At 35.9% G+C, this 16443-nt stretch overlaps 1 protein-coding gene across 1 annotated transcript in view; it reads right to left on the reverse strand.

Annotated features, from left to right (window-relative positions):
* enc (R3H domain containing protein encore) overlaps positions 1-16443 on the reverse strand; it is a 118099-nt gene that overhangs the window by 35481 nt on the left and 66175 nt on the right. The window contains exons 2-4 of the mRNA XM_089648351.1: positions 6158-8086; positions 3776-3866; positions 1656-2822 (exon numbers count right to left, since the gene is read on the reverse strand). Of these exons, the coding sequence (XP_089504477.1) occupies positions 1656-2822; positions 3776-3866; positions 6158-6219 (1320 nt within the window). The 5' untranslated portion in view covers positions 6220-8086. The remainder of the gene's footprint in view (positions 1-1655; positions 2823-3775; positions 3867-6157; positions 8087-16443) is intronic.

Below are 16443 nucleotides of genomic sequence, written 5' to 3' on the forward strand. Positions count from 1 at the left end.
ATGGGACAAACAATCTTTTACAGGAATACACATGATTCTATTCAGTTGTATACAGTACCCACTTACGATTGGTTGTGCTTTTTGTTCTGTTTTCATACATAACAATAACTACGCATTCATTTTATTTGAATATTTTTTACTGGGTAATAAATATTCTCACTCCATCAGAGACCAGGCTCAATGGAAAACTCCATACTTTAAGAAAAGGTCCCAAGAGGGACTGTGTGTTCTGCTCGAAAAGGGCAGTAAAAGGCGGCAGACGGGAAACCAGTGAGTACTGTGAAGCGTGTCCTAGCAAGTCACGTGTGCATTTGAGCGACTGCTTTCTAAAATACCATTATAAATGTTAGAATATGCAAATTTTTTTTATTAACAATCTTATATGATAATAAATAATATATTTCTAAACATAACTATATAATTTTATTTACTGCCTTACCAAGACATTTTTTTCTAATTTTCTAAAAATATTGTAATTTTTCAACATATTTTTACATTACACTCTAGTACAAAGGGTTAAAATATTATATTAATCATAGGTAGGTACTTTATCGCTTGTCTGAATTCTTTAAACAAAGAGTTCCAATCCTGAAAATGACACTTAACCCTTACCACTCCTTTGTCGAGTGTGGCTCGACATTATATTTCTTACACCAACTCCTATGTCGAGTCATACTCGACATTATAGTAACGCAATTTCGAAAAATAATTTAAATTATCAAATGTATTTTTTTTTCTTTTAAACACTTTATATCTCATTCTGAATATTCCGAATACGCAAAATACATATATCTCGTCAAGTTTCGCCTTTTAGATAATTTTTAAAATCATATTATTTTTAACCTTGTAAATGCACTGCGCAGTTATTTGGTTGCGACGCATGTAAGTAGGTAGGTACTTGCCTGTCTACCTGCGTAACAATAGGAAGCGCTGAGGGATTTCTCCCAACACATAACAAAGGATTCTTATACCTATTCACTTGTTATCACATAATATTTTGTTCTGTTTGTGTATTTACATTTGTTTTTACTGTTTTTAGTAGCAAATATTTCGTGGCCGAGAAAGCACTGAAAAAGTTTAAGTGAATAAGGGCATATTAAGTTGTTAATTTTATATATTTCTATGTTTTTTGTACTCTATGTAAAGAAAGAGTAATAAAAATTACATATTTTAAAAATTTTTGTTTAACTTTTTATTGAGGCCACTTTTTATCCCTTTTTTGTAAATTAATTAAGGAGTTGGTAGTAGGTAATTAAAAAAAAAATTAGGAGTGCAAAAAGTTAAATTAAAATCAAATAAGAGTTCTAGAGTTCATTGACCTAGAGTTACGCAGGACAGACACACAACCAAAATTAGTGTTTTTGATTATTGAAATATTTATACAGATTTCTTATTTTAACATTCTTAATATTTGGGAAAATAGGTACATTTACAAAAAATGATTTAATAAGTAATTAAATATATCTACTGCTTTAGAAATTTCATTCAATAGCACTATAAGAGTACATGTTCTGCTGTGTGGTATCTTGAACAAGTTGTGGTGATGATAAATAAAAATAATCAAAAATTATCAAAATACAAATGTTGCACAGCTATGCTTTTGGTCCCTGATATTATTAATTTAGTTTTTAAAATAATTCAAAAATATTTCTCACCTGAATTTCAACCTGTTGAAACTCCACCTTGCTTCTGTTGGGGCTCTTCTTTGCTGTTCTCTCGTCTTCTCCGCTGACTCCCAGCGCCCCCCGGGCTTCCGACAGACTGCCCCTGTCCGGTCTCAGTATCTGCTTAACAGCGCAGGTAGCCGGGTCTCCAGTTGCCGAAACCTTCTTATCACCACCGACAACATTCGACGAAACCTTCGCATCATTATCACCTCTGTTCACAACACTCACTTTAACACACTCAACACACGTGCAATTCGCTGCATGTTTAACGACACCCGTATCATTCGCGTTATCACTATTTTCCTTCTTTTTATCATTTGCACCTTTCCTACCTTCACTGGCAACTATGAAACCTTTGTTTTTGTCACTAGCAACACCACTGTCACCTTTACTGTTCTCGCTGGCAACTTTTAATTCTGTAGCGACGACAGAGCCGAGCTTTTTAACTTCGGTTGATTTTGCTGAATTTGCCGGTCTAATCGCGACATCTTTACTACTTTCGACTGTACCTCCTATTTCCACGTTCATATTGCTGCGTTTAACATTATTATTATTTGCCCACGTAGTTTTTACGATCTTGATGTTTTCATCGTTACTAATCGGATTAGCTTTCTGAATGCCGAATAAACTACTATTAGTATTTGAGTTATCAACAATGTCTCTCGACGAATTCTTCGCAATAGCACTAACGTTTAATTTATCGTTATGATTCTTGACATATCTAATGTTAGCCTCGTACTGTTTATTTGACTGGACTTTTACACTGTTCTTATTGACGTGCGGATGATTAATCTTTTGTTGGTTATTAGGGTTACTGTACTCCATTTTACCAGATTTACTGTAATCCATTCCGTCTGTTTTAGAAATATTCCCGTCTGCTTTGGAATCGTTACCGTCGGACTTAGTATTATTGTTGCTGCCTCTGTCCATTTTGGCGGGGTTGTTTTGGTGGTTGACGTAGAGCGGTCCGGTTGTGCTGGTCGTGTTTCGGTCATCCAGGTCGACACTGACGGCTTTCTTCTTGACGGCGGGCTGGATGCGGGTTCGGTCGGTGTCGGTGGCGAGATATCCCGGTGGCCGGGGCGACGGCACCCGCGGAGGCGACTGGGACTCCCTGATGGCCTGGCTGCGGACCAGCTGCTTTGTCTTGAAGCTCTGTCGAATAAAATATAATGGAATAAGCTTTCCAAATATGGTGTCCATATTTCGTAAAGGATGTACAGGGTTTTCCAATAAGAGGTGTTATTTTGAATAGCCCGCTATTTCGGTAGATGTTACTTTTGAAGCTGTCATTTTTTGACATTTGACAAGTAGAAACTACGCCATTAATAAAAATGAAACGATACACGATTCAAAAACGCATTGAAATTATTAAATTCACTTGAGTGAATCAAATGCAAATCATCTTGAGTGATGAGGCCCATTTCCACCTCGGTGGCTTCGTCAACAAGCAAAATTGTCGCATCTGGGGCTCGGAAAACCCAAGAGTTATTGTTGAAAAGCCTCTTTATCCTCAACGTGTGACTGTTTGGTGCGGTTTATGGTCAGGCGGAGTAATTGGACCTTATTTTTTCGAAAATGAGGCTGGAGCAACAGTTACGGTGAATGGATTGCGCTATCGAGAGATGATTAATGATTTTTTATAGCCGAAATTGGATGGTATTGTCAAATATTGGAATATCAAAATAATACCTCTTATTGGAAAACCCTGTAGTTCTAATAGAGAGGGTAAAAAACAACAACATTTACCAAAAAAAAAACTTAAGTTATTACAAAAATAGAATCAGCTGGCGCACGGCGAAAATTTTGCATCGGCGATCAAGAGGTTGATGTCGATTTTTTATAAGCCATTTCTTGTTGATGGCTCTTCAAACCATTGGTATAGCTTCTCAATAGCAACATATATAAAACTGGGACAACTCTGCTCTATATATGTATATATTCCGGTGATACTGACCTGAATAGCCAGTTATGCCCCCTTTCTCTTCCATTCTACGACATACCCCACTGGCTCCAGACGGTTGGGAGCAATTGGGACTCTTGTGCAGTATTCACATTAAAAAATATATTTATCATTAAAGAGTATTTTTGATAAACAACTGGCTTACTCTTGTCCTATTGAAGGGAATGGAGGCCCCATCGCTGAGCCTGCGGCCCCCTGCTCCTGGGCGGTCGCTCATGTTGTCGTTATTGCTCCAACTGAAACAGAAATCACAACTATGATTAATTGACTGAGCCCAGCGAAGTCCTGTTTTACTCGACCGTTTGACATTTCATCTGTTCGTAAATTGGTTTGTATGTTCCGTTTACGATTTTGAATATCTTTTGATTTAGATGCTTGTCAGATGATCCTCGGTAGATCCTCATCCCTGTTCCACCACAGGCGACTTTTGATCATCATTATATTGATGACTTTGTTTTTGTACCATAATATTATTACAAATACGAATGAGATTTCGTTCATCAAGTTATTTTTTGTTTTCTGCTGAAATGTTATTACTGTTCACTAGTCTATAAATAATAATCCATAATTAACACAAACATTACTAATTCCTGCTGTGCAAGGATACCTGAGGATCTAGAGTCGTTTTTACAAAAATGTAGAATCGTTTAATTAAAAAAAATAGAGTCCTTTTAGTGGTAGTCTTGAAGGAGTAACAAAATTTTACTTATTAGGGCATCCACTTCATCGGTGGCTAACTCTGACCGAGTTTCTCAATATTATTGCATGAAGAAAGTTTGAAAAAAGAATTGTCATTGAGATAGTGAGGTTTCTTTAGACAAATTGTATATATCTTATTAAAAAAAATGTTACATAAAATATTATATGGTTTAAGTAGGTAGGTATTTAAGTACCTACATACAAATCTTATGATGTCAGAGAAAATTTTGGTTTTGATTTATTAAATAAATAAAAATTAGAATTTTTTTTCAATGTGAGGTCTACTGTTCACAGAAATACATACTAGTATTAATTTGTTAATTGACATAACTGGCCTCACTGACTCCAGAACATGGCAAGGTTCTCGTAATTTATTTATCCTGACTTCTAACTCTCCTATAGTTTTAGGTTCTTTTGACTTATTTATCCTAAAATCTAACTCTCCCATACTTTAACGTTCTCTTGACTTATTTATCCTGACTTCTAACTCTCCTGTAGTTTTAGGTTCTCTCGACTTATTTATCCTAACATATAGTTCTTTTGACTTATTTCTCTCCTACAGTTTTAGGTTCTCTTGACTTATTTATCCTAACATCTAAATCTCCCACAGTTTTAGGTTCTCTTGACTTATTTATACTGACTTCTAACTCTCCTATAGTTTTAGGTTCTTTTGACTTATTTATCCTAAAATCTAACTCTCCCATACTTTAAGGTTCTCTTGACTTATTTATCCTGACTTCTAACTCTCCTGTAGTTTTAGGTTCTCTCGACTTATTTATCCTAACATATAGTTCTTTTGACTTATTTCTCTCCTACAGTTTTAGGTTCTCTTGACTTATTTATCCTAACATCTAAATCTCCCACAGTTTTAGGTTCTCTTGACTTATTTATACTGACTTCTAACTCTCCTATAGTTTTAGGTTCTCTTGACTTATTTATCCTAACATATAGTTCTTTATTTCTCTCCTACAGTCTTAAGTTCTCTTGACCTATTTATCCTAACATCTAAATCTCCCACAGTTTTAGGTTCTCTTGACTTATTTATCAAATTTTTTACCCCTCCAGCGTTTTAGGGTCATATATGGCCAGGCACACATATATTATAAAAGTATATATAATATCTTTTTGTCTAACATGTGGAAATACATAATTTTTTGACGTTAGAAAGAGAAATAATAATTCTTTCCTGTTTGCTCAAATACTTCTATTGCAATCCATTAATAAAATACTAAAAATAGCCAAAATGAATAAATCACATTTTGCGGTGCTATTATAACAATCTGTTTAACTTTAAAAATTATATTTTATTGTATGAACGAGATAAAAGTAAAGGTACAGTTTTCTTACAAATTCCCCAAATAAAACGAATGTGACGATTTGACTACGATTGAAATAAAAAATTAAGTAAAAATGTGGTTAGCGTTTTTTGCTACATTTTTCACGTTTAATATTAAAATTTTACTATTTAAAAATAGTACTGTTTATTTTAAATGCATACACCGGAAAGACAATTTTATTTAGTTTCTAAAACAGTATTTATTGTTTTTATGGAAAATGAAAAAATAAGTCGTATATAGCTCATTTGAAATATACAGAAAACATTGGAAACTGAACAAAAGTGTTGAAAGTACTGAAGAGTTAACTCTTCTATATTTTTAGGTTATCTTGACTTATTTATCATAACTTCTAACTTCCAACTCTAGTATTCAAAATTGGGAATGTTATAGGTTGTCACGTGGTTGCCTACAGGCCGTCAAAGTGGTACAAATCTATTTATTCTGATGTCAGTGATTAGTCGGTTATTTATAACAGTAAAAAGTATATTCACCTTTCTTTATTAGAAGCGGCTTGGTTCTTCCTCTGATTCCCGTCTACTCTCCAAAGGTCCATCACAGTAGCTCCTGCAGATGCATTCTGTCTTCTCTTCGCAACAGACAGATGGCGGTATGTGTCACAAACTATAATATCCCAGACACAAACCGCATACAGCTTTCAATATTCGCCAACAGATGTCAGCCAAGTGTCGGGATCGCTTAAACAGCGTCCCGATTAGAATATTATTTTTAGAATATGAATTCGGTTGTTTTTGTAAATTCTTTAATTTTAAATTAATCTTATATTATTTACGAATGCGTGGTCCGATGATTTTAGAGATGTCAAACTTTTAGGAAAAAATTGACTTAATCACGACAAAGCGTAATAGCACTTTTTTAATCACGTTTTATTTTTACTCGTCGATTTTAAATTATTATTTATTATATCTGACGACGGACAAGGCCCGAATAATTAATATTTATGAATATATTACTTTTAAAACTGACATAAATGCATATTTTTTACGACTAAACACATTGATGACTAGGTAGGAGATTATTAATAGGTTTTTATGTATGTAGAAATCACGATTTCTATTATATATATTATGATTAGTTAAAAATCACGACTTTAAGATTTTTTTGTTTTGTTTAAACGGGACAGTTTTTGGTAAAGTTTTCATTTATTGTCAATTAAAATCTATGCTTTTCATCAGGGAGTTAAAGGTTAATTAATTATTTTTGGTTTGAAACCACAACACCGATTTTTACAATTTCTAAAGCGAGAGACAGACGAGAAAGAGAGAGGGGTTCTTGGAGAGAGGGACAAACTTGTATATGTCAAGGCATAGGGTGAGAATATTAAAGCTTATATGTTTATAATACTACTCTAATTCTAATGGTTATGTACTTGTGCTTCTTACGAACACTTTCAGAAAGATTCCGCTTTCTAGACAGTTTTTGCAGCAAAGCTGATCTTTCTAGAATCTGGTTAGCATCAAATCTGGTCTCAGCTGTATCGAAGCCAGTCTTTTTAGAATCGGGTTAACATCAAATCTGGTCTCAGCTGTGTCGAAGCCAGTCTTTTTATAATCAGCTTTACACCAAATCTGGTCTTAGCTGTATCAGGGCAGGTCTTTCCAAAACCAGTTCAACATCAAATCTGGTCTCAGCCGTAGCAAAGCTGGTCTTTCTAGAGTCGTTGGTCTTTCAATTATCAATTTGGTCTTTTTGGATTGTATCTGGTTGTGCTTCAATCAGATTCTAGTATTTTTTGGATAAAGTCTTTTGAATCCAAATTTGAAAGCCTTTTTTGATAACTGTTTTTAGACAGGCCTATAAACGATCTTTCTGGACTGGAAATTTTGCTGGTTTCCTCTCTTGAATGTCTCAATTTACTTCTCTCTAAGAATCTAGATTTTTCAGAAGCCGATATTTCTTCACACTTCTTCTGGATGTTTCTATAGACTTTGGAGTGATTAACTGGTGGACAACAGATGGCAAGGAAGAGGTGAATAGAAAGACTGGCCAATCCTGTTCTTGTACCAGTTCTTCCAATGTTTCATCCGCCACATCTTCTGCCTCATCTTCCTCCTTCCTAAATCACATATACTCGTGATGTTTCAGCAATTTCTGCAGTCCGTGCTATTTAGCACCCGAAAGATGTCATTTTGGCGTGGAATGAACCTTTTAAAGCCAGTACTAGGAATTATGTGAATTAACACTCGGTAGTTTTTGCGATTTTGGATGTATTGCAGTTGGGGGAAGTTCTAGGTGGACTTGCTTGGACGGTCTAGGACGTATTTTAATTACTGTGACAGCCGCAATAGCTATCTTTTTTGTATAATATTTTTAATTTGAATGTTTACTGTTTACAAGAGCACCGTTGTTTGCATGTAGACTGATGAAGAGATGATTGGACGATCACTCGCACACTCGGAGACCTGTTGACAAAGAAAGATGTAATTAATATTAATTTTTCGGTAAAATAACACAAATTTTGGTAACATATGTTCTTTATTTTCCTCTGGGTCCTGTCCTAGAGGGTTCATTTTAACAAGCATTGGCTGAATACTATTCTGACAAACATGGACATATATATTTTAAATTGGTGAATTTATGAAAAAATCGCCATAAGTTATATTTGTGAATTCCATGTATTCATCATGATGTTTCGAATACTGAGGTCAGGGGTTCAGATTCCGGTGTGCGCGGTTATTTTATATTTGATTAATTTGTGTTGTTTCGAAGGAGATGGGGAAGAGGAAGGTGGGGAAGTAAATACGTCCACCATTTCGAATTGAAACGTTACCTGAAACGTCATTAGCCGTGTTTGGTGACCAGATCTGAATAGACAGGTCCCTCTTCCTCCTCCCAACACATGCCAACTGATACCATAGCTCTAGACGGTTGAGAATCATGTGCAGTATTCATATTTTAAAAAAAACCCTCAAAACAAAATAATCTCTATTTTAAAGTATTTGAGATTTTTAATGAACTACTGACAGATGTTAAAGAAGCTAAAAGCCTTGCTGCTTTTTGTGGGTTATGCCTAAATATGATAAAGAATAAGTTTAATGGTGCTGCCACACGCAAAGCTCACATCAACAGATAATATAAAGCACAATAGCGCTCGCCATACAATCCCATACAGACCCGACACACGTAAAAAGATAACGCGCTATAAGTGTGGTTCTGAACTTCGCTAACCGAATTTATTTTACGTAACCGCTCCCGACGCGATATTTGAAAAGTTATGCGTCCCCCTCTCCGCCGTAAAAAGGAGAGGGGGTCATTTTAATTACGGAGCTACCAACTAAGTTCCGTGTTCCCTTTGACAGCCATGACATAAGCAGCCTAATAATGCATTTCTTATTTATTATGTTAGCTCATATCGTCATGTGTGCTAGTAAATTTAGAAACATAAAAAAAACTTTATTTGGCAAACATACTTAACATATATTTAAAATATAAATATAATCAATATTTGAATTTGAAGTAAACAAATTTTCTCCCTTTCAAAATTAATCATATTTTTAATCTCAGTATGTTTATATGGTAATATCATTCGGTTTTTTGATAAAGTTGGACGGCCTGATACCTACATAGAGAAGCTTCTAGTTTGTTCGTTTGTTGATTGTTTTCAATTGTTTTCTTGGGTAATCTGGTTTGCTCTCGTCAGCTCTCGTGCTCTCTTCTCGTTCCCTGCCCTGGTGTTGGTCCTTGCCGCCTTTGCCTTCGACATTTTTGGAAATCGACGTGAGCTTATTTTACAATAATTTATTATATGTCGCTTTCGTCGATCGGCGTGCGAACTGCGAATTTCCTGATTCGACGGAGAGGTTATGTCAGGTTATGTGAAAATGCGCTATTTACGCGCAGATTGTTTAAAATCTAAAAAGTTTATAAATAGCATTTATAATTATATAGTTGGCGGCATCATCATCTGAGGATGAGCTGTCCAACAGATCCAGCAATAGGCGACAAGTATCATCCATTTCGAAAACGTGCTCAAGCTGTCAGTAAGTAAAGTTGTCACTTTGACAGATGAAATTATGTTCCTCGGCCGCTCTCGAATTCAACTGACCCCCTCTCCTACCATAGGAAGAAATATTTGATAGCGTCGTGTGTCGGTAGAAAAGATGATGCGCTGTACATTAACTTTTGATGTGAGCTTTGCGTGTGGCAGCAGCCTTAGACGTATTGTAAAGTGTCCTTAATGTCATAGAAATAAGTTGTTAAAAAGTTTATATTAGATATAAAAATTTAATTCTTTTATAACTAAATAAAAACATACAACAACAAAAAAAAAATTCCATTTGCTCTGGGTAGTTGGGACTCTTATGCCGTAATAACACAAAAATATTAAATAAAGAAAGAATATAAAAGTGTGAAATAACATTTTTCATAGTAAAAAATAATTTTTAGAGTGCACGGTTTACGAAAAAATTACAAAATATCACGAACTTCGCAGTTTTTCAGAAAAGTCAAAGGTTATGTCAGGAGTCAGAGTAATAATAGTCTAGAAACGTTCGATTTCAAGCACAAAACTGGTTTTTATTTGTTTTGTAAATAATTTTATAAGAAAGCAAAAAAGTTAATCAAGGGAAACTGTCACAGATAATTTTAGCTATAATACTGTATTTTTTAAAGTTCTTTCCTTTATGCGTTCATACATTTCTATTGAAAAAATGTTTTTTTTAGTAGTTTACATTTATATTTTTTTATTGAGTAATTTATTTTTTTATTTGTATTCTACTCAAGCGAAACGATAGGAAAACCTTAAATTTATCTAAAGCATATTTTTTGGTATTAATAATGTACACCAATTCGTTATAAAGATTAATCAAAATACTGATTTAGCATTAAGCTTCGCCTTAAGGTGACCGGATAACTCGTCAAATGACAAATAAACACACCTATACAAAGTGTTATAAAGTTATGAAAAGTGATGAAACAATAAACTAGGTGAAATAGGTTACATATATGTAACTATTTAACTATGTTTTTACACTTCTAATAACTTTATATCTCCTTTTAAATGTGTGTTGAATTGTCATTGTCGGGAGTTAGGGGCCGTTCAAGTATTATGTAAGCACTATAGGGGGGCAGGGGGGTCTTTGCTTTGCTTATTTTTGATGACATGGGGGGTGGGGGGGTCGAGATAGTGATTACGTCAGCACTGCTCAGCAGTAGTTATTTTTTTTTACACATTGGCAACCCACACATTGTCTATGTTTGAAAACCGAATACATATTCGGGGATTCCCACAAATAATTAATACGTTTAGGTACTCGCTTAAAAAACAGAATACATTAACAGAAAAATGCATATAGGTACCAATTTTTACGTAAGCATGGGAGGGGGGAGGGGGGTAAGAGCATTGCTTACTTTTGGCGACGAGGGGGAAGAGGGGGAAGAGGGGGTAAATAATTGTAATAAATCTGCTTACGTAATACTTGAACGGCCCCTTACAGTGGAACCCTTTATTTTACTGTTAAATATCAAATCGTCTATGTAATTAGTACCAGCGTCATCCCATCATCTGGCGGGACTGAGGATTGAGGGAGGCACAGTCCAAAGGTCTCATTGAACACGTCATCCTCCGCTTCAGGTCGGGCGGCCATCGATTCCCGCCCCAATCTCCCGCCCCAATCTCCCGCCACATCTGGCCGGAAGTCGGCGGCGAAGGGCGGGGAGGTATTTCCGGTCTGTTCCGTTCCTCCGCTGGCCCCGTCACTCAATACAAATTAGCGAACGGAATCGATACGTGTCCGAATTAAAAATATATAAATATATCTCTGCCATCATCGTCCTTATCGGCCGCAACACAGAGACCAGGGCATCCCTCAATTCCTCAATTGGGGTAGGTTGTGAGCCTCAAGATAGTGGTGAGGGGAAAGAGACGAGAAGAGGAAGGTGGGGAATTACCTAGCTGTTCAGATGTGGTCACCAAACATTATTTATTTAATTAAAAAACATGTATTATCAGGGTTATCCGGATCTTGGCGGCAGATGCATCTGTCCACCGACTGCATGGCAGGCCGGATCGGGAGGGACTGGTTGAGGGAGACCTTTTGACCTCTCCAACAGGACTCTCTCGAAACATCGCCTTGAACCGCAGTAAGAGGAATGGATTAATACGTCCGTCACTCCTGGACGCACTGACTCCCAGGTTCCTACCCACCCTCGTACCTTTTTCCTTCCCAAAACTTCCTTTCCTTAAAATACCCGCCACACAGCATCTCCAAAGATGGCATAGGCCTTGAGGCCTTATTTTCCTCAGGGCCTTCTAATCTAGTTAGCTAATGTGAAAAAAAGTTTAATTTTATGGTAGTACAGAGTTTTCCAATAAGAGGTGTTATTTTGAATAGCCCGCTGTTTCGGTCGATGTTACTTTTAAAGCTGTCATTTTTTGACATTTGACAAGTAAAAACTACGCCATTAATAAAAAGTAACGATACACGCTTCAACAACGCATTGAAATTAATAAAATTCACTTGAGTGAATCAAATGCAAATCATCTTGAGTGATGAGGCCCATTTCCACCTCGGTGGCTTCGTCAACAAGCAAAATTGTCGCATCTGGGGCTCGGAATACCCAAGAGTTATAGTTTAAAAGCCTCTCTATCCTCAACGTGTGACTGTTTGGTGCGGTTTATGGTCCGGTGGAGTCATTGGACCTTACTTTTTCGAAAATGAGGCTGGAGCAACAGTTACGGTGAATGGATCGCTATCGAGAGATGATTAATGATTTTTTATGGCCGGAATTGCATGGTATTGATCTGGACAACGTTTAATTTCAACAAGACGGCGCTACGTGCCACACAAGCAACGAAACCATTGATCTTTTACGATTGAATATCAAAATAACACCTCTTATTGGAAAACTCTGTATAAAGAATATGGGTTATATTTAACAAAATATTATATTAAGGGTCATTATTAGTCATTTATACCATATCAGAAAAGAGGAATGCTTGTGCCCGTTAAGAGAGACACGATTTTGACTTTAATTATTTTACTTTGTAGAATTCTTAACATTCTTTGATACATTTTTCTTTACTTAGGCTAATCTACCACTCTGAAACGTGCCGCAAATTTACTATGTATTTGAACTAGTTGAACAGAGAATTGATATCACAGACCTTGTCTAGGCTAAAAACTCAATACGGATGGCGTGCACAGCCGTGAGATTCTAATTATAAAAGTAACAGGCATACGTCACCAGGACCAATCTAGCTACGAGTAGATCCACGGCCGATTAAAGGGCAGGTAGGTACTCGAATTATTAGGCTATTAGGTAGGTACTCACCAATGGCATAGAATTAGCAAGATTGGCCTACACGAGGCTAAATTACTAATGTGAAACCTACATACTTAAATGATATCAGTGCAATTTAACTGCATTGTTGCAGGCTGCACACTGCAGAATGGAGACTCGTCTGAAAATTGGCAATCTTTGATAAGGGAGGACATTAACACAATAAGTAATAGTAACTTAGTTACTAGTTGTGTGTACATGTGCGGTTTCGCGAAATGACTAAGAAACGTAGGTACTCAATGCACTTTTTGAAACATTTAGAAAACCAACTTTTACAGATACTACAATAAATGCAAATTCAACTCATCCTTAGTCACATAAATTATCAGCTTACCATTCAATGTCTCAATCATTAACTTTCCCTTGGACAATAAAGCGTATGAGAAAGAAAAGACAACGATACAAACCATCGCGGTTAATAATGGATATGACATAAATAACATTGACAAAATTATAAAAAATAAGAAATATAAAAATAATTTATTATGTCCGGCAAATAATAAAAATATAGAAAAATTTGCAAGTCTAGAATTCATCGGTCCAATATCCATAAAAATAGCAAAAGAAATCAAAAAATGCGGTCTAAATATAGCTTTCAAAACCAATAATAACAAAGGAACAAACCTTAAAAACTCAGAGTAGAAATCCTAAACTTAATAATAGTGGCATAAATTAATTCAAATGTGACCACGCCGACTGCAACGCTACTTATATCGGACAGACAGATTTTTAATAATAAAAGCACTTTTTTTTAAATTCGCAGAACATCTCTTAGTAAATAATCACGTCCCGCTTGACAACAATGAAATTAAACCATTACATATAGAAAGAAAGGGCCTTAGATTAAATTTACCTGAAAAATTAAAAATAAATAAAAGAACCAATGACCCTAATATGACATTAATTAATAAAGTAATGAAAATTATTTATTCCCTGCTTCTAAGTATGTTCACAAAACCTAAACAATAAAACATAATGAAAAAGTTCGTTCCATATTTTTACCTGCAATCGACCTCCAATTGACCTCCACCAAACTAACGAATCGGGTCCCCGCGCATTGTTTCTCGCTTGCTAATAATAATAATAAGTTTGATGAGATATTAGTAGGCAATAGCGCCTCTAATTGTATAGTTCTGTGCCCACAGACAATCACTGCTCGAGTCTCGAGTACATGAGTGTGTTGTGCGGATTTGATTGTTAGTCCGTTGGACTAACTGTTCAAATTTCTAAAAAAGGTTCTGCTTCTACAGAAGTCTATTAAACACTGGTTGATTGAAGTTCAGTCAATCGCACTTCAATTGAAAACGTCAATCGCGTAAACACATTGAAGAATAAGGTATTTCTAAGTGGTGAAGGGCCCATCTGATGTACGGAATATCGACGGTGCCTAGGCATAGATTTTAGACGTAGATTAGTAGATGGATAAGGAGTGAAGTTTTTGTATCAAGGTCAAGTTGCTCAAGGGCGATTAATATCGCGCCCTTTCTCCGCAGGTGGTGGCGGAGAAGAGAGGGGGCAAGGAGGGGTGGGAGAAAAAAAGACGTAGATAAGCCGGCAAGATTGACGGCCGCTTTCACCAATTAAAACTGAGCGAACGTCAAAATAGTAAAAGCAAAATTTTGAAAACCGGACAAAGTTTTTTGTTTAACATTTACTCCACACTGGAGCCATGTCGAAGAAGGGAGGCAAATCGTTCCACAGTCGAGCTGTTGAACTCAAGAAAGAGTCGTAGAAGCGACCCGTTCTCACACGGAAAAAACTTACTTACTGATATAATTTAAAAAAAACTAACTAACCATCACGCCGTTTCCCCGCAGGGGTAGGCAGAGAGGACGGACCGCCAAACAACTCGGTCTTGGCACACACTTCTCGCCTCATTCACATCCATAAATCGTCTCATACATACTCTTCTATTATTCTGACTCTTGACATGGCCCGACTCGAGTATCTGATTCACTTGATCGTGCCATGTCTTCCTCGGGCGTCCCCGACTTCTGCTACCATTCACATTTGCATCATATATCCTCCTTACACTCCTATCTTCGCTCATTCGCTCTACATGCCCAAACCTAATAATTACTGATATATTATTACTGTTCATTTATTAAGAATCTGGTAAAATAATTAATTTTCTTGTTAAAAACGGGACTGTAGGCCTTTAACGAATGAATTGTCGGAATTCCTAACAAAGTATCAGTTAAAATAAAATGTTTTATGAGGACGGCGGAACACGTGTTCATAAAAACACTAATATTGCCGCATTCCGACATTATTAGGAAAAGAACAGGTGTTACGATATATTCTGAATAACTAATATTTTATCAGGAAATAGGCTTGCTATCAAGTTTTTAACAGGATTATTATTCTCCGTGCATGTGTCAAATATCAACTGTTTACAAATGTTTTTAAAGAAAGACAAACATTCTCGGGTTACGAATAACATGGCGATATTACTTGAATTCTCTTTACTCTCATTATAAAAAGGTGAAAATATTACTTGTGCAATGATGGATGACTTAGCCAGAATAGGATTGAATCTGAAACGCTTGTGCGGGAGCTAGATCCTTTGAATCACAAAGCTACAAACATTGTTGTGATAGCTCAGCTGTTAGAGCTGTTGGCAGAGGAAAGTCATAACGAGTCGTTACTTCTACGAATATTGTTTATCTTTCGTGATGGCTTAAATAATTTGAATAATGTTGTCATACCAAACCATACCATACTCATACTAACCGAATGCAACACGAAGAAAATTTAAAGTTAAAACCCATGAACTATAATCACCATCATCTGTACATTGCTGAAGTCATTAGAAAGAAAGGGTTGTGTATTACCGGAACTGTCGATCAAATACCATTAAATTGCCATTAAGGAGACAGCCATCTTCATTAAGGCGATTCACTACGTCGTGTAATATTTTTAATTGAGCCGCTATCAATAAAAACCCTTACGTAGACGGCGATAAGGTTTAAATTCCCGCTTAACACCATCCGCCTGTTTAGATTTATGCAGGAAAAAAACATAGCCAAAAAGTGCCTTTAATTTTATTTTGTGGATGTTCAGGCAAAAATATTTAATTTTTTTTCGATCATTTTATAAATAACTTAATTTGCCACATTATACAATAAAATCATAACCGAAAATGGGTTCGTAAGTAGGAGATTTTGAACTTTAAAGCAGTTTTCATGGGCCTTATACATTATTTTTTTCTGGGCTTATAAAAAGACTTATCTAAAAATACTCGATTATTTCAAAGGTCAGGATGTTTTCTACTCGCAGTATTTAATTAAAGCATCTGAAACATTTCTAGGCGACCAAATTTTCAAACCAAAAACACATGATTTTGCATTACTACGTATGGCATCGCCTTAATTGCACAAGTCAATAAATTTACAAATGGCCGAATAATGAACGTAAACAAACTTAGACTAAAATCACCAATGTCGACATTGGAAACCCCGATTCTTGTAATCCTGGA

Source organism: Hesperophylax consimilis, chromosome 27, assembly GCF_061612785.1.
Source record: "Hesperophylax consimilis isolate HC1 chromosome 27, BYU_Hcon_1.0, whole genome shotgun sequence".
NCBI lineage: Eukaryota > Metazoa > Arthropoda > Insecta > Trichoptera > Limnephilidae > Hesperophylax > Hesperophylax consimilis.